Genomic DNA, 26872 nt, shown 5'->3' with positions numbered 1-26872 from the left:
TTGGCAAGCTGAACGCAATCTGTATTGTACAGGAGACACAGAGGAGATTGATTGAAACAGGTCTACAGCCAATCAGGACACAGAACACAATGCATTGTAGAAAAGAAAAAGAAAAAAGCATGTCATTTTGCACAAAAACAAAAAAAAAATCTGTGTAACTGCTAGGCTGCGAAAAGTGAACCGCGTTATAGCGAGGAACCACTGTATAAAAAATATTTTATAGAAATTAATTATTGATAAATAAATGTATAGTATATTAAAATGTAATACAAATATAAGATATTGATATTTTAATATAAAATAGATAATACAATATGCAAATTACTTTCTCATTGACGCTATACATACAGTTGAAATCAAAATTCAGCCTTCTGATTTTTTTCCTTCTTCAAATATTTCCCAAATTATGTTTAACAGAGCAAGGTTTTTTCCACAGTATTTCCTATAATGTTTTTTTTTTCTTCTGGAGAAAGTCTTATTTGTTTTATTTCGGCTACATTCAGTTTAGAATTTTTTTAAAAACAATCATATGGTCAAAATTATCAGCCCTCTTGAGCAACATTTGTTTTCAACTATGTAAAACAATCCACTATTACATAACGATTTGCCTAATATTTGCCTAATTACCCTAGTTATGACTTGAAATTGCACTGTAAGCTGAAAACTATTATCTTGAAAAATATCTAGTAAAATATGGTGTACTGTCATCATGGCAAAGATAAAAAACAAGTTATTCAATACTTATTTAAACTATTTTGTTTAGAAATGTGTAGAAAATTATCTCTGTAAACAGAAGTTGGGGAAAAATATACGGGGGGTTGGGGGGGGCTAATAATTCAGGATGGCTAATCATTCTGCCTTCAACTGTATATAGACAGTTGATAGGTTTATATAGTACATACATGTGACATTATGTCATTTCCAATAATAATAGCAATGATAACAATTAGAGTTATTGCTTGCAAATGTAATAGTACAAATTGTACAATTGTGTTGCATAAACAACGCAGAATGAGTTACATAACACATAATACTTTGATGAAATTGCTACGCACAGTATGAGCAATAAGAAACAGTGATGTCGGACATGGCCTGAGGATTGAAATGCGAGCAGATTAATTCCTGCCAACTCATATCAGACATATTTATAAATACTCTGACATTTACGCAACGTTTACACAGAAGTCTGTATTATAAAGAACAAAATATGAAGAAAAAGAGGCTGCAGACTTGTTTCAAGTTTTGACGATACATGTAGACTTAATCATTTGTGAACATCTTTACAGCAGAAATGTTAAGCTTGACCTTCTGATTATGTCAGATATCCACAGCACAGTTAGAGCTGGTGTGCTTTGAACAGGTCAATCCGCAATGCTGTAAAACTGAACACTGGAAAAGTTTTATCTCATACCTCGTGGCCAAATTGTGTGACGTGGATGCATGTACTTATTAATTTACAATGCGAGTTAATTGGACACACAGCAGGGTGTTAATGAAATGAGTATTAAAGCTGACACCGGAGTTAGTGGCCACAATTGACTGACCTCAGTTCAGCTCTGTGCGGCACAGATAACAGCACTTGTCACTCCTTTACCAAGACAACCATGTGCAACTATTTCACTACATTTAAATCACACAGTGCAATTCACAGTGACCCCACAGTGCCACCATACAATGAAACCCAGGTCAAGTACCAGCAGTGTCCACAAGAGGGCTCTGCTGTTCTAGTTTTTAAAGTCCCATTACCTTATTCAGGCCTGTAGCCAGCCTGGTGAAAGGAGTGATTCATGTTTTATTTTTTAAGTGGACTTGTTTGCTGTTATTCGCCTTATTTTCTATTTAATTATGAGGTTTAAATACTGCATTTTAATAACATTTTAAGCACAGTCACTGTTTTTTTGCTGGAGTAGCTTGTTAGATGGTGATCATAACCACACATTTTCATCGTGGTCATCACAAACCACACGTAACAAGATTTAGAACTAATAAACATGTAAACAATACTTATTTTTGAAATACATTATTTACATAATTACATCATACAAGTTATTACATCATATGTTATTTAAAAAAATAGAAATCTCTTTAATTTAAAAACATTTGGGACTTCAGGGAAGTCCCACCGAAGCAACATCCAACACATGATCTTAAACCCTTTTTTTGATGGGGTATTTTCATAGGTATTTGTTTTTACATTTTATTATGGCATACCAGTACTGAGCACATGTACTGTATGGACAAATTCTTTTGGGTGGGTCTTTCAAACAGACCTGTTATTCGAACCAAATTCTCTATGAAACTAGGCTTAATAATATAAATCAATCAAATTTATTAAATAAAAACATGAAATAAAAATGTAAAAAAAGGAATAATATATGTTCATATATTCACACCAATTATTGTTTGAACACATTTGATCATAATATATCATAATTGATTATAACAATATAAAGACAGCACTTACTGTACTGATAACAGCTATTATGTAAAATATTAATAGCATTACAAAATACAACTTTTTTTTGCATTTCTTGCAAACAAATGCAGTCTAAGTGCAAGAGACCTGTTTCAAATGATCAAAAATCTTATCGTTTAAAATATTTATTCAGAATCATTTGAGCATATTATGAGAATTGTATTTGCAATGCAATATTTCTGAACATGATAAATAATATGGCTTAATAATAAAAATAAAAATAATAATAAATCCCCCATCTTGCTACCCAATGTGACAAAACATGTAATTATCACTAAGTAATAATAACTCTAATATTTATACAGAATCATCCGAGTATATTAAAAAAATACAAAAAAAAAATCAATGCAATTTTCTGTACAGGCTGCATTTTTTTCTACCGAGAAAAGCAGCAATGGTTTTAATAATAATAATAATCATCATCATCATCATCATCATCATCATCATCATCATCATCATAATAATAAATGGTACCAACCCTACCTAATAGGACTATAACAATACTGTCAATGTAGTTTTGTCAATCACAGCAATAAAATATCTAATTATCACTAAGTAATAATAACTAAAACATTTATTTAGAATCATTTAAGCAAATTATAAGAATTTTATTTTCAATGCAACATTTCTAGATATGCTACATTTTTCTATCCAGGTAAAGCAGCATTGGCTTTAATAATAATAATAATAATAATAATAATAATGATGATGATGATAATAATAAAATTAATAATAATAATAATAATAATAAATCATACCATGCCCCATCTTGCTAGCTTATATGACTATAACAATACTGTCAATGTAGTTTTGTCATAATCACAGGAAAAAACGTCTAATTGTCACAAAAAAGCCAAATAAAAAAATGTATTAAAAAATTGCAAATATACTATGAAAAGGCCACTGTATGAAAAGGCAGAAACCGAGCTGACACAACCTCCAGGGCAAAACACATTGGCATTTAAAGCACAGTCTGGAGAAAAAAAAGATGAAACAGATACGGGACATTGACTTTCTTAATTCGGTCTCTGAAAGGTCATACAGTAACACCTGCTCTTTGCACATTTATGAACTGATGTCAAGACAACAACAGTAGGAGTCTAATGAACAGCCTGAAGGCAATCGCTGCGAGTCAATGCAAAATCATTACTCGCGGCGGAAAACATGTAACATAACCCTACATGTCCTCCCAGCTCACAAGAGAAATGTGTGAAGCCACATCATACAGTGTATAAAAAAGCCTATAGGTTAATTGGTCACTTTGAGCATATATTTCCACATGTGTTTAGGAGATCTGACAGCTAGACATGCACTGGTCTTGCCATTTATGGTTGATTTTGATTGTGCTCTCATTTATTATCAAAAATGAGTACATGAACAAGGTATTAATTTGCTTTATCACAGTCTTGAATGATCTAAAGTGATTTAAAATTAGAGAAAATTGTGTTTTAATCTTGATTTGTATAACGATGCTACATAAATTAATGCAGGAAGGTACATTAGATTGTATCAATACTAAATATAGAGTAAAATATAATGATCTAATTTGAGGTTTGTGAAATTATGTTACATAAAACTTGTACTAAAGAAATTGAAAGCAACTGGAACTTCAAGAATAGCAGAATGTTTTCTTTGTTAGCGCTCTTAAAGTGATATTCACACCAAAAATAAACATTTACACTATTTACTCACCCTCCAAAGCATTAAATGTATATTTTTTCTGTTGAATACAAATTAAGATATTTTGAATAATCATTGACATCCAAAATCAGAAAAACAGATACTATGTGGTGTAAATTACAAAAACTACTCAATTACAGTCATTGGAGTATTTCTCAGGAATTTTTAATTTGCCAAGTAGTTTTTAAAAATGTGTACTTTTACTTTCATTCGAGTACATTTTTAGAGCAGTATCGGTACTTTTACTCCACTATTTTGCTTCAACCTGCAGTCCTTACTTTATTTCTTTCTTGTTTCTGAATAGAAAGTAAATCGCATCATACTGAACAACCTCAAAACATGGGCACTTTATAAATGCAGCAAACCTTTTGGAAGCATTAAAAATGTCCAAAATCTTTACACACAATGACCCAGAGACTTTTTTTAGTCTTTGTCACTGATGAGAAAATGAAGGATGTCGACTGAATGATGACTAAAATCGCTAAACAGCCATAAACAATCACTAAATGAAATGAATGAAGAATGGAAGGAAGGGCCGAATGAAAGAAGGCCAGAACAAGGAATGGAAGAAAGGAAGGAAGGAAGGAAGAACCAAATGAATGAAGGATTTAAGAAAGGACTAAACAAACAATGGAAGGAAAGAAGGAACTAATGATTGTATGAACAAAGGACTTAATGAATAAAGGAACAAAATATGAGCAAACAAATGAATGGATAAGCAAACGAATGAAGGGAGAAACAAAGGAAGGACGAAATAAATGAATGAAGGAAGGACTGAACAAACTAAGGAAAGAAGGAAAGGCTGAACAACTAAGGAAAAAGAAAGAAGGAATGAATGAACAAACAAAGGACCTAATGAGAAAAGAAACTAAATATGAACAAATTAATGGATAAGCGAACGAATAAAGGGAAAAACAAAGGAAGGATGAAATGAATGAAGAAAAAGGAAAAACAGAACAAACTAAGGAAGGGAAGAAGGAGGAAAGGACTAAAATTAAGGAGGGAAGGAAGGACTGAACAAACTAAGGAAGGAAGGAAGGAAGGAAAGAAAGAAGGAAGGAAGGAACTAAGGAAAGAAGGACTGAACAAACGAAGGAAGGAAGGAACTAAGGAAAGAAGGAAGGAAGGAAGGACTGAACAAACTATGGAAGGAAGGAAAGAAGGAAGGAAGGAACTAAGGAAAGGAGGACTGAACAAACTAAGGAAGAAAGTAAGGAAGGAAAGAAGGAAGGAACTAAGGAAAGAAGGACTGAACAAACGAAGGAGGGAACTAAGGAAAGAAGGAAGGAAGGAAGGAAGGAAGGAAGGGAGGAAGGAAGGAAGGACTGAACAAACTATGGAAGGAAGGAACTTAGGAAAGAAGGAAAGAAGGAAGAAAGGAAGGACTGAACAAACTATGGAAGGGAGGAATGACTGACAAACTATGGAAGGAAGGAACTAAGGAAAGGAGGACTGAACAAACTAAAGAAGGAAGGAACTTAGGAAAGAAGGAAGAAAGGAAGGACTGAACAAACTATGGAAGGGAGGAATGACTGAACAAACGAAGAAAGGAAGAAAGGAACTAAGTAAAGAAGGAAGGAAGGACTGAACAAACGAACGAAAGAATGAAGGATGGAAGGAACAAACGAAGCAACAAACAAAAAAATGAATTAACGAACAAATGAATGAATCAATGAATGAGTAATGAATGAAGGGAGGAATGAAAGAAGGAACAAATTAATGAAGGAACGAACAAACAAATGAATAAAGGAAGAACAGAACAAACAGACAATGGAAGGAAAGTTGGAAGGAAGGAACGAACATAGGAAGATAACTACAGAATGTTACGTTTACACATCCCTGCACAAACTGCATGTAAACACATCAACTTTTCACAGTAGCTGCGTCCCAAATGGCACACTATACACTATGCACTCATGCACTATGTACTTATGCACTTACACACTCAACAGGATAGTATATGTATGAAGTGGTGTCCCAAATGGCACACTAATGTTTTTTTTACTAAGCGGAAATTCAAACCGTTTTCCTAATGATGTTTGACGGTTGCCAAATCAGTGAAATAAACAACAGAATTATCAAATAATACCTGCCGTGAGTATTGCCGCATTCACCATCGGGAGGCGCTATAATCACTCTCGTTGGAGAAATTTGCTTTCACCATCCAAAATAAATAAAGTTATTCAACATGTGCGTCCGATAGCTCCGCCCCTTCCGCTACGTATGCAAACCTGCGGTCGTTGAGTGCGTGAAGTGTCCATCATTCCACACTTCATTTTAGCGGCTGAATGAGTGCATCATCCGGGTAATTAAAGTGCACTTATGATTTTTAGAGTTTTCAGTGTGAACACACTACTTACACTGTTTATACTACAAAATGGCGTAGAATAGTGCATAAGTATGCGATTTGGGACGCAGCTAATGTAATCCTCACTACTCTTGAGTCCTTTTAAAAGGAGTGGAAGAGTGGAAGAAGAAGAATTGTTTGGAGACATGGGTCGTCAGTGTTGCTTTCATAAATGTGCCGCAACAAAGGTTTTGTTTTCATTTTCCTGCTATGAGAGCAGTGCTGCGTGTGGGCCTACATTTGTGGATTAAAGTGCTCTGCTAACACGCAACAAAAATATGGTTGTAAAAAACACTTTTGGCAACATGCACAACATTTTTGGAAAGTAACGGAACTTTTACTTGACTATGATTTTTCAGTACTCTTTCCAATACTGATTTGTACAGTATACAATAAGTGTGATGTTATGCAGGGGACAGCTGGGCTGTAGGTCACACACAGCCAACTGTGCAGACATTGATTAAAAGGCTTTCACATGACAGGAGGCCCCCATGTACGTACTATTCTGGGTCCAGCACACACCCTTCCCTAAAGCTTCTACTGTAACCGGACACCTACAAAGCCATTCAGGCACACCCACTGACACACACACACTATTGCTCTGTGAGAGCTGCTGTTTTGCACTGAAACTGTTATTAGCAGACATGCTATGTGTTAAGATTTAAGCTCCCTTTCTCCCCCAGGAAGGCAACTATAATGATAACTACAATATATGAGCACTGGGTTTGTGTGCATGTTGGTGTGTTTGTGCATTTGAATGAGTAAAATGCAGAGCAGAAGTTCCACTTATTAACATGTTTACTTCCACTTTCACTTTTCATGTGAAATGCACATGGACGTGTATGGGCTACATTCAAAGTCATACAAAAATACAGAGAGTGTGTAAACACGCAACTGCATAGAGACAGAAATGACATGCTGTCATGTAAATAACATGAGGTATTAAAAGGCCTTATGGTAGGAAAAACGTGACATGCTGCAGTAGGGGAATCTGACACTTATGCACACATAATATATATCATTATCATTATAAAATTATTATATTTTTGTAATCACAGCTTTAAACGATTATGTAATTATGACATCTCTAATCATGATGAGAAATTCGATTAACTGTGCAACCCTAATTCTGAAAGTGATTCTTAAGAATTCTAGGTTATTTTATTAATAGGTGTGATGTGTTTATTTATTAAGTGTATTTAGAAGCATTAAAATGAAACTCAGTTTAGTTATAATATTTAGAATTTACAAACTTGGGCCTTTGAGAAACATGATTTAAGGCAAAAATGTTATAAATAAAAAGATTTAAGTCTAGAGGAAAATTATGTTGTATTGTTACAACTATAAAAACAAAATATGACAATACTTGGTTAATTAAAATGTAGGAGACTGAATTCCCTTGCATGCAAGACTGAATTGATGCATGCAAATCTGAAAACTGTGGTAAGTATTAAAAACACAGGCAGTTTATAAGTGTTATAACTCCTCTTTCCTGTTTGACTGACACAAATGTATTACATGAAATTTAAATTTATGTAAAAGCAGTTTAATACAAAATTAACGAAATTTTGTGAGTAATTCAAAATCATAACTCTTAATTTATCTGGAATTTTGGTAAAAAAAAAAATTAAGGGGTGATATTATGGCTGTTGAAACATTGATTTGTTTAATGTTAAACAATAAAACTGTTAAAAATCATTATTTGTTGTCAATAACATTAGTTTGAGGGTTTTTTTTCTGAGATATTCACCTTAACTTTGAAGGAAAGTTACCTTACAAAAGTATCAACACTTACCAAGAAAGGAAAAGTTTTCAGCTTCAGTATCAGCTGATTTAGTTGACACAAAATTAGTTAAACAAAACTAATCAAACTTATCAAACTATTACCGTTGTGTATGATTTTTGCCGCATTTTATGACAGAATAGTCTATACACACTTGGCTGTTTGACACTATTCTCTGCACCTATCGAGACTCTGCATTAACTGAGAAATGCAGAGGAGTTTCTTCTCCTATATGGCATATGGTATCAAATATTCCATTAAAACTATATTCCTTAAGAAGTTCCTTGCTTGAAATATCAAATATCTTGTTTGTCACAGAGGGGCATGAAAGAAAAGTTCCTGAATGAAAGTGAAAGTGCCAAACTGCAGTTCAAGTCCACAAATTAAGAAATCAAATGAAACTCTGGAGGAAATGTGGATAGCGTGGCATTGATGCAATGATGTTAATGGAATTATGTGCTATAACATGTAAACTTGGAATCATGAAAGGAACATTCAAAAAGCAACTCATGCAAACACCTTAATTATATTATTGTCTTATTCAGATTAAGGCAAATAAATTGATTACTGATGTCCATGTAAATGTAGTCACTGTTTATCTCCCCTGCATCTGTGTTGCCACTGTGAAAATCAGCTGTAGTACATATACTGAAACTCCCTTTTTTTCATGTAACCCTTTCTTCTTTTGCCACTCCCACCTAAGCAATTTTATTTCTTTTATTTTCCATATTAAGTTTTAGTTATGATACTCCCAAAATAATTCCGCAGAAATTTTCCCAAAATTTGGGAATAGGGTATGGCAGTACTGAAACACTGTCTAGCTATTTGTTAATCACAACGCACTGGGACAGCTAACCAGTCATAACACATTTAGTTGTTTGAAAGGTGGGCCTTTATCTAACTTTGAACTAAATGAGCTGTTGTGGCCAGGTTGGGGAGAAAGGTATAACAATAATGTAAATAATGTACAAAATAATCCGTTTAATCAAATTAACAACTACGATAGCATGTTTTACTACACTCCCCAAACAGAATCAAGACTTTCAAAAAGAGCATAACAGGATCCCTTTAAGTAGGACAGTGTGTGCTGGTCAGCATTTCCATACTCTACACACTTTATAACAAAGTGAAGAAGAGCTGTAGCCTCCAGCTTAATCAATCAACGTGACAGGTAAATTAGGCCTCTGTCTGATTTCACATTCAATTTTCTAATTATTACCCCATAGCAAAGTGTTATCATCCAAAGCTCCCTCTCAGACAGTGATCTCATAAACTCACTGGAGATTGAGTTTCTTCTTGCACACCCTGAAAAAGCCAATCAGCTGAAGCATAACTGTATCATAAATCAATGCTGTGGATGAGCAGAAAGGAAACTACACACAGTTTGTGCCCTGGTTCCACGTGATGCCAATATTCTCAGACGCTTAACATCTTCATTATAAATGAATGTGCGACTAGACTGGCGCCGCGGGCGATGAGTAACATTCACGCTGTTTTAATCGCATCTACATGACAGCAGAGACAGAGGTGATAACTGTTTAGCAATGTTTTTGTATGCTGGAGTTTATATAGCATTCATATCACCTCAGGCGATGACATAACACTTGAATAATGAAAGGCCACATGACTGATTGCAACTAGCACTTTTACCAATTTCTGCAAGCATCACAGAGATTATCACTGCTTTTCAAAGATTCATGTGATATGTTCCCCCCAAAATATTGGATTTTAAAACATGTTTAAAAGATCTATCATGCATCCATCCATACCTTCATCCATCCACATATTTATTCATTCATCCATCCATCCATCCATCCATTAATCCATTCATCCACACATTCATTCATTCATCTACCCATCCATCCATTCATTGATTCATTCATTCATCCATTCAATAATACATCCATCCACACATCCATATATTCATTCATTCATACACCCATTAATTCATGTATACATCAATCCATTCAAATATCCATTCATCTGTCTATATATCCATTCATTCATTTATCCAATGATTCATCCATCCACCCATCCATATATCTATCCATACATTTATATATATTCAATAAAACATTAATACATATCCATTAAGTAATTGATTAGGTCAATAATTCAATGACTTATCCATCCATCAATGCATCCAAATTTCAGCCCTCCCATTCATTCATCCATCCATCCATCCATTCAATTATTCACCCATCCATCCATCCATTCATCCACATATCCATTCATTTATCTAATGATCCATCTATCCAAAGTTATCCATTTATCTATTTATATATACATTCATGCACCCATATATCCATCCACGCATTCATTAATTCATCGATCCATATATTCGCATATCCATTAGTTTATTCATTCATCCAATAATCCACCCACCCATGTAACCATATATCAGTCCATCCATCCTTTCATTCATACATTCATTCATTCTTCATTCATCCAACCAATTATCCATCCAACCATCCACATATCTATTAATTCAATCATTCATCCAATGATTCATCTATCCATCCAATTATCCATCCATATATTGATTCACGCACCCATATATCCATCCACGCAATAATTTATTCATCCATCCACATATCTATTAATTCATTCATTCATCCAATGATCCATCCATTCATCCATCATTACTTCCATATTTCCATCCACCAATCAATCAATCAATCAATCAATCAATCAATCAATCAATCAATCAATCAATCCATCCATCCATAACTAGGCTGGGTAAAAATGGTTTTGAACAGATTTGCTATTAAAAACAAATATATTGCATAAATATTTAGGCCAAAATTAAAAACTAAAATTTATGTATTTGTATTACATATAATAATTTACATTACAATCATATTTTATAATAATGCTTTTTTTGTAGTTATCAAAAATGCAGCAAGGTAAGCAATAGACACTTACATTTTTTTAAGAATAAAGCAAAATACTAAAGTGAGTGGAAAGGAAAACATTTGAAAAAAGCACGGTCTGAGCAAACCATTCACAGTAAGTTTGAAGCTGCTGCTGGATAGAGTGTTGAATATGATTACCTGTGATGTGGTGCTGTTTGGTACTGACACGGTTGCTGCTCTGGATTGAACAGCACAAATGCAGCATCGCCAACATGGTGAGAATCATCACCACACTCTGTAGAAGCAAAGGCAGCTCAAATTGTTTGCCTATCCTGCAAAACAAGCAAATCTGTCTCAAGAGAAGCCAGAGAGAAATACAAAAACAATAATAATCAAAAATAATAATAAAAAAAAAGTTTCTCAGATATTTCTTTTATCTTTAATTTGTCAAAGCCAACTGCATGCAATCGGTTGAGCGAATGTTGTACATTGCAAAGTACTTCCAAATAACTGACCTGAAAAATGTGGCAAACAACATAGCATCTTTTTAACTGATTTTCCAATTACTGTGTTTTAATATTTGTTAATTTGTTTAATATTCTAATTATTTACTTAATGGGTTAATTATTATTAACATTTTTTCCCTTTTTTTGTCGTATATCTTAAATATATTTAAAAGTCATATTTAAATGTTGCAGTGGTATTACTTATGGCCTGCCAAAATGGCACAAATGAAATGAAATAAAAATAAATAAAAATAAAATAATATTATTTTAACCAGATATTGATTAGATGGGCAAATACAAAAAATAAATAAATAAATAAATAAAAATAAGCAGATTTTGTTGGTATATATGGCTGAGAAATAGACATCAAACTATTTATCAAGGAAATCAAGTATGACATTCTGACACACACACACATACATACATACATACATACATACATACATACATACATACACACACACACACACACACACATATACATATATATATATATATACATATATATATATATACACATATATATATATATATATATATATATATATATATATATATATATATATATATATATATATATATATATATATATATATATATATATATATATATATAAAATTTAAACAAAATGCAAGCACAAATTGGCTACAAAAAGAAAAATTTAGAAAATCTTCACAAAAAAATTCACATAAATATCATTCTGACAAATATAACATCATGTTTGATAACAAAAAAACAAAACATAAAAAGTAAAAAAGCGAATGAAAAAAACAAAGCAAAGAACTAAACAACAACACAACACAATAAAACAATAAACAAAAAAACAAAAACAATCATCTAAACAAAAAAAACATCCCAAAACAAAAACAAAACTAAAACCAAAGCAAATAACTAAGCAAAACAAAACCAAAAAAACTATATATTAAACAAAGAACAAAAAAACAAAGAACAAAGAACAAATCAAAAACCCAACACAACAAAATAATACAAATAACAAAACTAAAACCAAAGGAAAACAATAAATAAATAAATAACCAAACCAAAAACTAAACTATATAAAACAAAACAGGAACAAAAAAAACAAACAAATAAAAAAACTAAACAAAGAACAAAACAAAAAACAACACAAAACAAAAATCAAACCAAAAGCAGAACAACAACAAAAAAACTAATCAAAAAACAAACGAAAAAACAAAAACAAAACTAAAACCAAAGCAAAAAACAAAACAAAAACCACACCAAACCAAAACTCACCAGAAGAAAATGCGCAGTATATTTGCGATGAGCAGCACCAGACAGACTCTTGTTGAGAATCCCTCAGCGTTGCTGGTCCTCTGGATCTCCTGGTACTGCGGAACATACGGCACTGCGCCCCCAAAAACCATCACGCCAGAAGCCATCCAGGACAGCAGTGTCCATGAGCTCTCCATGTTCTCCTCTGACCCCTGCTCCATCGCTCAGTCCTCAACAAAACACGTCTTTTATACTTCCATTCCCTGCAAGAAGATAAAAACACTTGAGCACAGATGAAATTAAGATTCTACTACTGTCGCTAAAAACTAGCAGCTTAAACTAACAAAAGAGGCATACATTTACTGCATAGACACAGGCCCTAAAGGAGCCAAAAAAGCAGCAGTGCCACCTTCAGTCACCTTAAAGAGACTGGTTTCAACCCTTTATGTTTTTTCGTTCAATTGAAAACACATACAAATTTTATTCAAAAAATAATATTTTAATATAAAAATAACCCACAGGAGTCAATTGATACAGTGTTTTCTGTTTAGCAGAAGACAAACATAAAGGTTTATAAGTTGATTAATTAAATTAAATTTACTTTTTGGGGTGAACAATCACGTAAAGCTTTCACAGGGACAACAATAGCAAACATATAAACACATTGTTAATGATTCATGTGCCCCTTTCTGGAAATGCATGGTCGTTTTCACAGTCGTCCGGGACAGTAACAGTCATCTACAGGCTGACACCCAATCCAACAATATCTCAGTTAAACAGGCTGTTTGTGGACTAAATGATAAGGCTGTTCTTTGTCTCCGACCAGGCAAATGTCTCATCAAAACATGAGCTGAGTCACAGGTTCTGCCGAGAAGTGTTGAAATAGTTATGAGCTTACGCTGCAAGCATCATTTCCCCAATTCAGCACAAGTGTCGGACAGAAATATTTCCTGAGGGTGTGGACAGTTTTAAAAGGACACAGGAAAAGGATTGTGATGCAAGAATTTACCTGGAAGTTTATACTGACATTGTGTTTTTGAGCACATGACAGCTGTCTCATTGAATTTGATTATTTGAACATGTTTTTATGTCATTCTGATTTACATTAGCATCTTTGCAGCTCGAAAAATCTTTTTCTTTAGATTTTAATGAAATTCAAATATTATTCATTTATTTATTTTTTTCGGCTTAGTCCCTTTATTAATTTACGCCCCATTCACATGGGGCTTCAGCGTCAACGCTTGAATGAGGGCAAGTCTGAAGTTGGGGCTGAAGCGATCGTCATAGAAGCGTTAGCCAATGAAATTCAGTCAGCAATAGGCCACTGTCTAGCTGGTGTATTTGCATACAGCGATCCGATTCGCTGACGCTTCCGTCGGTGCTTGAAAAGTTGAGCTAGTCCCAACTACTGCAGCGAGCAACGCCTCTGAAGCCGCGCCGACGGATCCACAATGCAGTTCGGCAACGCCTGACGTCACCCATTCAAAGTGAATGGGAAGCGTTGATGCTGAAGCCCCTTGTGAATGGGGCGTTATCCTGCATATGTTTTAGGCAGTGGATGCTTTTCCAGCAGCATCTCTGGGAGACATCCATACACACTCATTCACTGCCAACAATTTAGCCTACCCAATTCACCTGTACCGCATGTCTTTAGACTGTAGGGGAAACTGGAGAACCTGGTGGAGAGCCACGCAAACGTGGGGAGAACATGCAAATACCACACATAAATGCCAACTGACCCAGCCGAGGCTTGAACCAGCAACCTTCTTGCTGTGACGAGACAAAACTACGGGTGGCGTGGTAGGTAGTACTATCTAATTATATTTTAGCACCCCAGGTTGCCTTGGTGAAAAACACAGTGTGTTTTAATTCAGTCATGAAGGCTTCCTCAGTGCCTCAGTTCCTCATGCGCAGCTGAAATTGCTAACTCTGGAGTACAGTTGCGGCCTCCGAAATGAGGCACAGATTCAGTTATAAATATAAACTGAAGGTGGTGCTTGATTAGCCAATAATAGATATTTTACAAACATAAACGTTAGCTGAGCAGCTTACAATGTAAGGCTTGATAGTCAGGAACCCTCGCTCCTGTTGGTGTGTTCAATCTGGCAACCTGAGTGCGTCAAGCTGTCGTCAGAGGACCTGGGTGGATAAAAATAACAAAAAACATCTTTAATACTTAAAATTTCAACTGTTATATCTCGTTCAACCACATACTGAAACAATGTTCAAATCCTATGTACATACTTTCCTATGTACACCTTTAATGACGTTCTAAAACACAATAATATGTGTTACATTATAAAACGGGCAGCCATGGCCAAAGGGTTAGAGAGTTGGTCTTGTGATCTAACGTTCTCAGGTTTGAGTATCCGTGCTAGCAGGGATTGTAGTTGGGGAGTAAATAACCAGCACTCTCGTCCACTCTCAATACTCTCAATAGGCGTTTCTGTGTGGAGTCCATGTGTTCACGTGGGTTTCCTCCGAGTGCTCTGGTTTCCCCCACAATCCAAAGACATGCGGTACAGGTGAATTGGCTAGGCTAAATTGTCCATAGTGTGTGTGTGTGTGTGTGTGTGTGTGTGTGTGTGTGTGTGTGTGTGTGTGTATGTTTCGCAGAGATGGGTTGCGGCTGGAAGGGCATCCGTTGCATAAAAACTTGCTGGATAAGTTGGCGGTTCATTCCGCTGTGGTGACCCCGGATTAATAAAGGGAATAAGCCGACGTGAATGAATGAATATTTCTATATATTAGTCATTTATATTTAATCTAATTTACATTTACTTAGTATATATAATATACATCATATATTTATATAATTTGTGTCTATATATATTCTGATTTATAACTTCTCTATACAAAGTTTTCTCTTTTGCACTCGACCATTTGAAAACAAACAAAAACCCTCAAGATCAAACTCAAGTCCAAGAGTCCTGCACCATTCTAATATGGATTTAGTGGGTTTAGGTGATCAGGCTACTGAGGAATTCTGCCTAATCCCTATGAAGTCAACTGAAACAGAGTATGTTAGGATTGCTCGTGACCTCTATAGTGGAGGTCTCTAATTTCTGAGAACTGCTACTGTACGTACATAGAGGCGTTGCATAACTTCTGCATTCCAAAGGGGGTTGGGCTTTTCTGACAGTCTCTACGTCTCTCTCAAGAACATGTATACATCCGCACCTTCAGTAAACACACAACTTGCCTGGACAAACAGGAGACTTTGTTTTTCGGGATTGGCAAACATGACCATAAACATGTTTGGATAGTTTTAGGCACTTCATATTAATGTCACATGCATGTGTGTGACATGATCTTCAGAAACCAGATCCAGCAGCAGATTTAAGCAGCAGGAAAATCTTTCAGCTTGTCTTTTGTGTACTTCATTTCACCATGCTGTTTTTCCTAAATTCATTTATCTTTTTAATGTATTTACATTGTCTTTTACTGAAGTGTTGCAGGTCAAAGAAGTTCAACCTTTCTCAATACCTCTATTCTGTGCTGTTTTAAGATAAACAAAACATAAGCTAATATATTAATAGAAATTAGCAAATCTGTTAAAGTATCAAGTGATTGGCATCAGTCCCACATGGTTAAGTAGTGATCCAAAACACAAGATCTAAAAGTAATGTGTTGTCATATATTGCTGTTTTTCTTTTTATGTAAATAAGGGGTTTAGCTAATGAAATGTCTTAGCATAGTTTGCCACAGCCAGAAATCAATACAATTCATTAAGTGATATCCAGAACATGAATAGGGATTTGCATTTACAAAATTAAACAGTAAACGTATTTTATAAATGATAAACCTGCAGAGAACCTTACAAATGAAGAACCTTACAGAGTCACGAACCATTCTGTGTTTATACACACTTCTATTATTATTTCTTTATTTATGCCATTGATAGTTCCATGATAAACTTAATGTGCATGCATGGACCTTTTGCATAAAAGTCATATTTAAGAGCATACTATGCTAAAGCCTATGTCACTGCTTAAATAGTTTGATTCGTGAACGAAATCTTTATTTTCGGAATGTTTCAACCAACTTATTCACTGTATAAGAATCGACTTAGATAGACAATTCATTCGCGAACAGGACATCTTGATCTCCAGTACAGAGTCTACACGAAGAAGCATACGTAGTATTCGACTGCTTCAAGTGAACCTGATAAATGAATATTAATGCAATATCGCGTTAGAACTCTCTGATTAGCAGTTTCATGCAATGAAGGAACTCCATGTTAATATTCCTCGGTTTTTTAAGCACCAACTGAAAGCTTATTCAGCAAGTTTCGCGAAGCAGCTTTCGCTTTACCTTGACGAAACGGCTAATGTTAGGAAAATAAGTTGCAAGAAAGGAAACCTTGTAGGTTCAAGCATACCTGGTGTCGGACGGAGACTTGTTTGACAACTATAACAGCAGCAACACACACTCACTCTCGTGAGCATTTGCTGTCTCATCTTGCCATCATCTAGAAGTCTAAATCAGGCTGATGCAGTTTGCAGATGTGGGCTTGACCGCGCGCTGCTTTCACCGGGCTAATGTTACAGAGAAAGGAAAAGGCGAAATGAACAGGGCATTTAACCACATATTTGTATGAGAAGCGCTTACTACTTCCTTTCCCTTGTTTATGTAGGTAAATTTGTGGTAAAACACGTAACAACATCAAAAACCTCTCTTGTACAGTCAGTACAGTCGACTGACACACGACACGACTGAGAACTTGCGCACATTTATTATAATTAGCCTACTAATAAAGTTAAACTTTTTTGTCAGTCTTACAAAAAAAGGGAAAAAAATAAAAACGATACTGTATGTATGACACTGAGGTAACGTTAACATTGGCATCCCTTGCAGAAAACAAACATTTTACGTAATTTCCCAACAAAACAAAATTACCCATGTAAATGCATTCTTACTCATCCTGCTGTAACTTGTCGCTGGTTGTACTTGACAACATGACTGCATTTTATTTGTGTGTGAGAGAAATGCCATGATGCTCTCTCGGTCTGATCACGCCACAGGTATATTTGCTTGTCTGCAGCTGCGGAATCGCTCGCTGTGAGATTTCTGAAATCCCGCGATATTTGTCGCAACTCCGTGATTTAGCCAACAGCTGATCTGAAGAAAGCAAAGGGTTGGGTAGATACACAATTTTAGGAATAATTAACACATTTTACACGTCTACAAATCTATTTAGTTAAATAATATGGCAGAGACAGACCCAAAATCAGTGCAGGATCTCACAGCAGTGGTACGTTTGAAATCAAATGTCGTATTCTGGGGGTTTGCTAAGCTAGGCTAATGCTAAGCACTGTTTACCTCTATTTTTTGACATTTTCCGTAGCTTCGTTTACCAAGTCAAATGAAATTTGTCGTAGAATAAACTTGTTATATTGCAACGATGAGATTTATATATTTTACTTTATTTGTTTACGAAGCTTTATGATTTCGGATTAACGTAACAGTTTGTCCCAAACAGGTGCAGACATTACTGCAGCAGATGCAGGATAAGTTCCAGACAATGTCAGACCAGATCATCGGGAGAAATATCCTTTCCTTTCTTGTTTATAATATATCTTCAGCGATTTTCAAGAAAGCTTATTAAGAGATTGCACATCGCAGTTTAAAAGGCTAGTTCACCCAATAATGAGTGTGATGGGAGCAATTATGTGATGAAATTCCTGCTAACTGTTTTCGCTTCTTTACACTTTAAAACCAATGTACCAAAAGAACTTGTGATTCAAACTCTTTCTCTCTTCTGTTACACACAAAAAAAGATATTTTGAAAAATCCTGCAACTTTTCACTTTCATATTATTTGTTTTTCCTACTGTGGAGGTCAATGGTTACAGGTTTTCAGCTTAAACTTCTCAACAGAAGAAAGAAACCCATAAAGATTTGGAGCAACCTGAGGGTAAGGAGTAAAGATTCATTTTTGGGTGAAGTGTCCTTTTAAGATAACAGCAGGCTATTTCTGAATTATATTACTTATTTAGCAGATGTCTGTCTGTCTCAATTGTGACCAAATTATCCTCATGGGTACAAAAGTGACATTTCCATGTCTGATATATATTATTTGAGTGTTCAACCCAAACCTTTAACAGTTAAAATGCCAAAACCAACATTTACAAAAAGATGAGCATCTTGTTTGGCCCTCAAGCAAATTTGATAGAATTTACAACCACCATAAGATAATTTCTTCACAAATTAGTAAAATCATAAGCAAAAAAAAAAAAGCTTCAGCTTTGCATTTAATGCCTTGATATATGGATTGAAAGCATAGCTCTCAAACTCAATTCCTAGAGGGGCACATCTTTGCTCCAACCCTAACCCAACCCAAACAGGTGTTAAAGGCTACTAGAGACTGTTAAGCAGCTGTGAGTTGAAGATGGTTGGAGCTAAATTTGCAGGGCTGTGGCCTTCCAGGAATTGAGTTTTATTTTAAACCAGGTAGGGCCAAATGTCCTACCTATTTTAGTTCCAACCCCAATTAAATATACCTGAACCAACTAATCAAGCTCTTTTTAGGTATACTAGAAACTTCCAGGCAGGTGTGTTGAAGGACGTTGAAGCTAAACCATGCAGGGCAGCCCTAATTTAATCTAAAGTGAATTCACACTTGACATGTTTGATTTAAATTAAAACTGATGTGAATGCTCGGTTAGTGGTTCATCTAACTAAATGAGAATGCTGCCATCCAAACTTTGGTGCTGTTTTACCTGCATTAATACAATACAATACAGGCATAAAGAATATCTAAAGGAAATCTAAATAACAGGGTGTGTTACAAGCTGAAACCATAAACGGGATATAATGCTAAAGCATACTTTTTTTTTGGTCACAGTCAGGATGTGGTCCATTATGGATCAATAAAGTTGTTAGAAAGGAGTCTCCTTCCTGCATGCATGTGCGTAAGAGATGATGAAACCATCCATGCCACTGTTTTCACTCCCTTCACACATTCAAATCAACAAACTAAAAAACTAGCCTAAACACACTTGTAGTTTGGTCTCTTTTTTGATGAGGACCAAAATGATACAATTAGTCCTTGTGTTTTTAATGTTACTAGACATCCAAAATGGCACTATGTGCTGGTCTGAATGTGCACTTTGTAATTGTACACATCATAGAATATTTTAATCATTTAAGCACCAATGAAGAGGTTATAGAATTTGTAGGACTCTTTTGCTTTTAATGACTGTAAAAGGCTTTTTTTATAAAATTAACTTCATTTATTTAGCAAAGTGTCACCAGGATTTTTTTTTTATGTATTAACAAGTCTATCTAATTTATGTATGTATTTGTTTGTTGTTTTTAATTGTATATTTATGAAATGTTCTTGCCACAAAAATAGCCTTTGTTGTTGACATGGCATTACATAACAATAAATCATCATCATTATAGAATTTGTAATGGAGTCAAAACAGCACAATCATTTTGTCCTTTTCATGGTTTCATCTTGTGACAATGTTTTGCACTGATCTAAACTAATGGTATTGCATTAGTTTCAGTTGAACTGCACCAGAGTTTGTTTGCAAGCAGACAAAGACCCTTATTTTAATCTCGTTCTGCAGTGTGGACCAATCAAATGCTGCTTTTTTTTTTTTTTTTTTTTTTAAGAAATCAGTGGTTACTTGTGCTTTCCCCTCATCTTCCTTAATAATATTCACTTGATGAAATGAGCACCCGCATTGATGACCTGGAGAAGAATATAGCAGACCTGATGACTCAGGCAGGAGTGGAAGAGATTGAAGGAGAGAACAAGGTCAAAGAGGGAGACGCCTCCTAGTAGAGGTACTTTTCAGTTTCATCAGTTACCTTAATTAAAACTACAGTAGTCACCAATTGAAGTGGATCATAACCTTGTCCTAAAACTATCTATTCTTGTTTTGGAACAAGATTGAAAAACATCCATTTCAATCGTAGACTACTGTAGTCATAAATTCTAAATACAAAATATAATTATGCAAAATTATCTTTCACAGGATGCAGAGTTGAACGAATAAAACTATACACACACTCTTCAGGAGCAGCAAGATTCTCTCTATGGTGACTAACATATTTTGGTTTGATGTGTTGCTTTTTTTAATAATGTAGAAGGAATTAAAGTCAGTCTTAATGCTGTGACTGTATGCTTTTCCTTTTTCCTCAAAGAACTTTTTAAACATGACATCCAACTGTAGAGCCGAATCCTGCGTTACTGTAATAACAGCACTAGCCCAAGTGCCAACCTATCACCATTCCTGTTAAAGCCAGTTTGTTGTTGAATTAAAAGTTGTTTCTTAAATCCCTTGTCCTCATCTGTCTGTATTCAACTGTTCACCAAATCATCTCTTTTATCATTACCTTAATTATTCTGGGAATTTTCTTGCCCGCAGCTCTATGGTTTAGTTCTAACTGTAAATAAACACACCTGATCAAACTAACCGAGTCATTCAGACTTGTTTTAAACCTACAGGTAATGCTGCAGTCACATTAGAGCTTGAGCATGTGAAATGATGTCATATGGCGAAAAGGTGCCGGATTAAATGAGATGATTAGACATTCAAAAAAAAGCGATGTTCTGATCCTCGATTGGTCTCATGCAGTCAAGTGATGTTATTTTGCAGGTCAGAGTTCAGGAAGCTTGAACTTTGAAATGCAGCGAACTGTGAAACTTGATGCACGAGCTTGTGTTTCCAGTCTGACGCATTCGCATGAGTACAAATGGAAATCTATGGGGAGAAAAGTCCAGTGTGACCGCAGCTTCAGTGTGCTGAAGCAGGGTTAGAATTAAAATGTGCGCGGCTGCGGCCCTCAAGGAACTGACTTTAACACCACTGGTCTATACTACAAGATGCTGAACTTTAGTAAGTTGTTTCAGCTAAAATTTCAGTCAGACAAGATTTGTGACAACAAATAACCAATTAGGAATCAAGGAATACTAGTTCGCAATGACATTAATTGGTAAACTATATTAACTCTAAACAGCTCCATGCATTTAAGCAATAAATAATTTATTAAATTAATTATTTTATATCAAATGACGTTGTGTGTGGAAAAACCCATACTCATCTCTCAAAACCTGAGGGTCTAAACATTCTTAATCCTTAACATTTGTAGGGCGTTAAAAATCTTAAAGCAGAAAGCCTGGCATTCATAACATTAGATGTTGCATTTGAATAACAATTACGTTTCCAAGTACAAATTCCACATTTATTAACACCAAGGTACATTTGAGTTGCAAAATGAAGTTTAAAAAAACAAAACAAAATTGAGTTAAAGTTTAAAATGGAGTCGGTGTGTTAAGATAAATGCTTTTCTGAAATAAATATGCTGTTTTAAGCCAAAAGGCAAATATTTATTCTCATTAGGCATTGGCCGGTATAAGATTCTGAATGTGTGATAACCTTGGATAAAAATATCACAGTTTCATGGTATTATAATTACTGCTCTAAATTATATTATTTTTAAATGTCTGGTTAAAAAAAGAAAGCCTTTTCTCCTTTTGAACTCATTTTATTTTGAAAAACTTAAATTTTGTAAACCTGTTTGGCGACTAAATAATTCAAATGAATCTTGACTTTTGCTGTCTTCATTAGTTTTTAAAACAGATTTCATTACAATTTAAAACAACATCTTTGGATATCTTTTCTGCTGGAAATACTGTTGTCCTAAAAAACAAAACATTTGCTTTAAAAGGTAAATGCAATTTGACGTACCTTTTTTTTTGTTTTTTAACTGAAAACAATTACCAAAAAACAAGAAAATGTATTTTTGTTTTTGTAATAAAACGATGTAAAAGCTACTTGCATATTGTAATGTTTAGGAGCACATTTATTCAAACTAAAATATAATTTTAGTAAAATGAATTAAAAACTAATGGAGATTCAATACGATTTACAAAAATGTTTTTCATATAAACTTACATTTAGAATTTCAATTATTTTACTTGCATGAACAAGTAATGATCAGTACATTTATTACAGTATTTATCTTTGTCCTTAATGTTAACAAAGTTTTTTCATTGGTAGTTCATGTTAGCAAGCACACTCTTGGATTAATAATGCATTTGTAAATATTCAGCTTTGATTAATAAATGCTGTACAAGTATTGTTCATTCTTAGCTCATGTTAGTGAATACTTCATGAAGGAATACTTTAACCCTTTTTTGAGGGTGTTGATTTTAGTAAGTCACCTAGAGTGTTACGGTTCAGTTTTACAATTTTTTTAATCCAATAATTCATGCTAAGCTAAGTTAAAAGTGCTTCTGCTAGACCCAGATACCTGCTGAAAGGATTCAAATATGGTAAAACTCAACCGTTTAACTGTAGGCGAGTTATAAAAAGAGGCTATTTTTTTAAAGTGTTCATTTAATTAAGGAAAGCTTATAACAAAGTGTGACCACATTTTCTTTACTTTGGTTGAAAAGGTCTTGAATGTACAGACCCTTCACAAGTCCTGCTTGACATGATAAAAAAAAAAAAAAAAAAAAGACTCAAAAGGTTTTTCATATGAAGCATGAACATTTATTAAACTGTCTTAAAATACTTAAGAATAGCTAAAGTTGAATAATCGATATAAAAAAAACAATATAAATGTGCAAAATATATGAACGAACACAAGAGCCACACGATTTAATTCAAGGTTTCAATGAACACGGTATAAAATATTGGGCTGAATTGTAGGATAAACAAACACACTCAGAACACAAAGTCAAGTTCAGTCATGTCGACTGCCCAGGCAAACTTATCCCTCAAGGTTTTGTTGTAAATTTTGTCCAGCGGCACCTCCATGTTCTTACACCTAGAAGCAGAAAATGAAGAGATGATCCATCGGAAATGCTCAGATTTTAATTAGAATGCTGTTTGCTGGGTTCCAAATTAGAGCCAAGTGTCAAACTCCCTGACTTCACAGACTAAAAAGCTGAACTTCCAGGAGTTATCCACCTTATTTTTTTACATAAGAGTGGCATAGTCATTTTAACTTAAAGGTCTCAAGATTTCCGGCTCATTTACTTTCTTCATTTACTTCTTATTTTTTAGCAAAACAAAACATTTGTTGTTGTGTTAAAAAATAAAAATAAGTCATATTGTTTTATTGTATTTGATTGCCGATTTACAAGTGGGAAAGGAAAAAAGGCATGAATAAATGGTCTAACCATAACCACGTGAAATAAAATTATATGGCAAATATACATATAAAAGTACCTGAGCTTTAAAGTCTGGAATAGACCTTTAAAAATTCCATAATATTGTGAAATTTCCTCACCAGGCCACACTGATGCGTGGATCCAGGTAGTTGAGTTTGGAGGTGCTCAGTGCGATCTGTTTGTTCTCCTCTCTGTCTGTAGCCTGAACCTCCATCTTCAGCAGCTGCTCCTCACACCTCTGGACTGCTTTCTTCTTCTTCTCCACCACACTGAACACACACAGTAACACACTTCATACACATCATATAGACCAGGGGTGCTCAACCCTGTTCCTAAAGATCTACTTTCCTACAGAGTTCAGCTCCAACCCGCATCAAATACAACTGAACCAATCAATCAGGACCGGAAGCACTTGATAATGACAGGCAGGTGTGTTTGGTGAGGGTTGCAACTGAAAGCGGCAGGAAGGTTGATCTCTAGGAACAGGGTTGGTCACCCCTGACATAGACCATTTGCACATATTTTACAATGTCATTTATTCATGCAATTAAATGCTGAATTTTACTTCAGCCTTCAAGTGTTGTGCTCTCCTTCAGAAATCATTGTTTACTTGTTGCTCAGAATATTTTTGGCTGTTTTATCAACAGTTGTGCTGTAAATATAGTACTTAACCAAATGTTTTTTCTCCCATTTTTTAAAAAATAAATACTTTATTCATTAAGAACATTAAACTGATCAAGAGTGACAGTATGTATAATTTAGTTATAATTTAGTAATATAAAAAAATAGTTATTGTTTTTTCATTTAATGCAGCTTTGGTGAGCAGAAGAAGCTTCTTTTAAAATAATAACAGATCACTATTTTGATTTAAACAATTACAGTATATACTTTTAATCAACAAGAATGCATTACTGTGTATTGAATTAAATGTATTGATTTAACATTAAAAACTATCTATTTAAAATGCAGTTGATCTTAACTTTACATTCAAACCAGCAAGAAAGACGTATCAGTAATGTATTTTTGTTTCACAATAATAAACTCACCGGCCACTTTATTAGGTACACCTTTTGCCTTCAGAACTAACCCAATCCTTTGTGGCATAGATTCAACACTGTACTGAAAATATTCCTCAGAGATTTTGGTCCAGATTAACATGACAGCATCTGCCGCTCACTGGATATTTCCTCTTTTTCAAACCACTCTCTGTAAACTCTAGAGATGTGCAAGAAAATCCCAGTAGATCAGCGGTTTCTGAAATACTTAGACCAGCCTGTCTGGCACCAACAACCATGCCACATTCAAAGTCACTTACATCACTTTTCTTCCCCATTATGATGCTCGGTTTGAACTACAGCAGATCATCTTGACCATGTCTACATGAGTTGCTGCCATGTGATTGGCAGATTAGAAATTTGTCTCAAGCATTTGGACAGGTGTACCTAATAAAGTGGCCAGTGAGTGTAGATTGGTGTTTTTTAACATTCATTAAAACCAAGATTATTAATTCACCACCATAAATAATTGAAGACTAAACCAGTAACACCAAGTAGCACTGATGGATATAGCATAGAACGCAGAAATTCAGCTTTGCCATTACAACAATTAAATGATTTTTAAATATATTTTTTTATATAAAAAAACCTGCAAATTGTGATTATTATATTATATTATTGATTATATTATATTTCTATAATAAAGTTTAGAATTTCTTCATTACTAAAATAAGATAAATCTTTGGGGAGCAAAAAAGACTTAATTATTCCAAACTTTCATCCCCAAGCATCATATCTTTCTAACAGACGGAAGAGCAAATAAACGGTCCTTTTCATAGGTCTGGAACGAGATACTGACACCAGCAGCTTGTTGTCTGAGCTCCCTTTGGCTTCTTTCTTGGCCTGCTTGAGCTCTTTCTTAGCCAAGTCCAGCTGCTCCTTCCTGCTGTCAATCTAACAACGAAAGAGAAAAACTAAACCTAATAAAAAACCAGCCTCATATCGAAGTGTTTTTTCTTAAACTGTTTCATCACTATCCAGTCTTTCATGTGCAGCTTTACCTTTGCCTGCAGGTTGGCCATGGACTGATCGAAGGACTTTGGCGGCGCCCGCTGATGGTTACACAGAACTGCAACCGCACGGTTTGCCCTGTTATAGGAGAGCAACTTCTCCGGCACATTATCCTTCACTGGAGAAATCACATTAACAGTTTAGAAAAAAATAAATAAAAAACGGGTGAGTGAGTCAAGGATATAGTTACACGTTTACTATTATTTTTACTATTATCTGCAAGCTTCTATATTGCTCTTTCAAAGTGAACATATTCAACTGAACAAAAATAACCAGTGCTTTAATACAGGACTTCTGGAAAAGTGTGAAAGAAATTACAGAAAATATTCTTGAGGTTAATATACCAATGTCTCCCTTATTTTTTAAATTTCATTTATTTCACAAGGAGATCAAGCAAAAAAAGACGGAGCATATAATTATGTATTAATGTATTCTGCAAGCGAAACGGCTTATTTCTTTCAATTGGCTAAATGAGATGGTAACAAACATGTCAATGGAAAAATAATGTGTATATTAAGAAATAAACATATTTTAATCGAGTTTGGGGACCTTTTACGTTGTTTTTAAAAGGTGGTGGAGTTGGAAATGTTGTCTTAGAAAATTAGTAAAAGAGGTTATATTGTATTCTGATTTAAAATACTAAGAAGCCTTTTGTTTTGTTTGTTCATTTGTTTGCTTGTTGTATTATCTGGCACATGGAAATATATATGTACATATTAAAATATAATAAAAAGGAACTGAAAAAAAGTGCTTTCAGTGAGTGTGTGTGTATGTATATATATATATATATATA

The 26872-nt window shown here is 34.5% G+C and overlaps 3 protein-coding genes across 12 annotated transcripts in view; 1 reads left to right on the top strand and 2 right to left on the bottom strand.

Moving 5' to 3' along the window:
- Window positions 1-17916, bottom strand: part of si:dkey-246g23.2 — an 85666-nt gene extending 67750 nt beyond the window's left edge. For 3 of the 8 annotated variants that reach the window (XM_017352034.4, XM_073929919.1, XM_073929921.1), the window contains exons 1-5: window positions 17800-17916; window positions 17262-17418; window positions 14933-15019; window positions 12902-13143; window positions 11340-11473 (exon numbers count right to left, since the gene is read on the bottom strand). In XM_017352034.4, coding sequence (XP_017207523.1) covers window positions 11340-11473; window positions 12902-13101 — 334 coding nt within the window. In that variant the 5' untranslated portion in view covers window positions 13102-13143; window positions 14933-15019; window positions 17262-17418; window positions 17800-17916. Of the gene's footprint in view, window positions 1-11339; window positions 11474-12901; window positions 13144-14932; window positions 15020-17261; window positions 17419-17779 lie in introns of all 8 variants that reach the window. The other 5 variants (XM_073929918.1, XM_073929920.1, XM_073929923.1 and 2 more) reach the window with 2 other exon arrangements.
- A 49-nt stretch (window positions 17917-17965) lies between these two features.
- On the top strand, window positions 17966-21173 carry hsbp1b (heat shock factor binding protein 1b). Of its 2 annotated transcripts, XR_658806.4 has the most exons (5): window positions 17981-18134; window positions 18363-18429; window positions 20553-20676; window positions 20868-20931; window positions 21037-21169. XR_658806.4 is itself a non-coding variant. In NM_200754.2 (4 exons), the coding sequence occupies exons 1-3, from the start codon at window positions 18090-18092 to the stop codon at window positions 20669-20671; spliced, it is 231 nt and encodes a 76-aa protein (NP_957048.1). In that variant the 5' UTR covers window positions 17966-18089; the 3' UTR covers window positions 20672-20676; window positions 20868-21173. The 2 variants fall into 2 exon arrangements, 1 of the variants encoding a protein (NP_957048.1); NM_200754.2 differs by having other exon boundaries at window positions 17966-18134; window positions 20868-21173.
- A 2194-nt stretch (window positions 21174-23367) lies between these two features.
- Window positions 23368-26872, bottom strand: part of zgc:173742 — a 57337-nt gene continuing 53832 nt past the window's right edge. For both annotated transcript variants that reach the window (XM_002665326.7, XM_005169957.5), the window contains exons 17-20: window positions 26070-26197; window positions 25868-25962; window positions 24133-24282; window positions 23368-23667 (exon numbers count right to left, since the gene is read on the bottom strand). In XM_002665326.7, coding sequence (XP_002665372.2) covers window positions 23565-23667; window positions 24133-24282; window positions 25868-25962; window positions 26070-26197 — 476 coding nt within the window. In that variant the 3' untranslated portion in view covers window positions 23368-23564. The remainder of the gene's footprint in view (window positions 23668-24132; window positions 24283-25867; window positions 25963-26069; window positions 26198-26872) is intronic.

This window comes from Danio rerio, chromosome 18 (assembly GCF_049306965.1).
Source record: "Danio rerio strain Tuebingen ecotype United States chromosome 18, GRCz12tu, whole genome shotgun sequence".
Classification (NCBI taxonomy): Eukaryota; Metazoa; Chordata; class Actinopteri; order Cypriniformes; family Danionidae; genus Danio; species Danio rerio.
The sequence above is the reverse complement of the archived record's forward strand: the minus strand, read 5'-3'. Positions and strand labels throughout refer to the sequence as shown.

Bases quoted from the DNA above. Each gene is read 5' to 3' on its own strand.
- hsbp1b (NM_200754.2), top strand. From the start codon at position 18,090: ATGGCAGAGACAGACCCAAAATCAGTGCAGGATCTCACAGCAGTG. The intron at 18,135-18,362 runs GTACGTTTGAAA...TGTCCCAAACAG, and splicing joins TGCAGGATCTCACAGCAGTG to GTGCAGACATTACTGCAGCA. The intron at 18,430-20,552 runs ATATCCTTTCCT...AATAATATTCAC, and splicing joins AGACCAGATCATCGGGAGAA to TTGATGAAATGAGCACCCGC.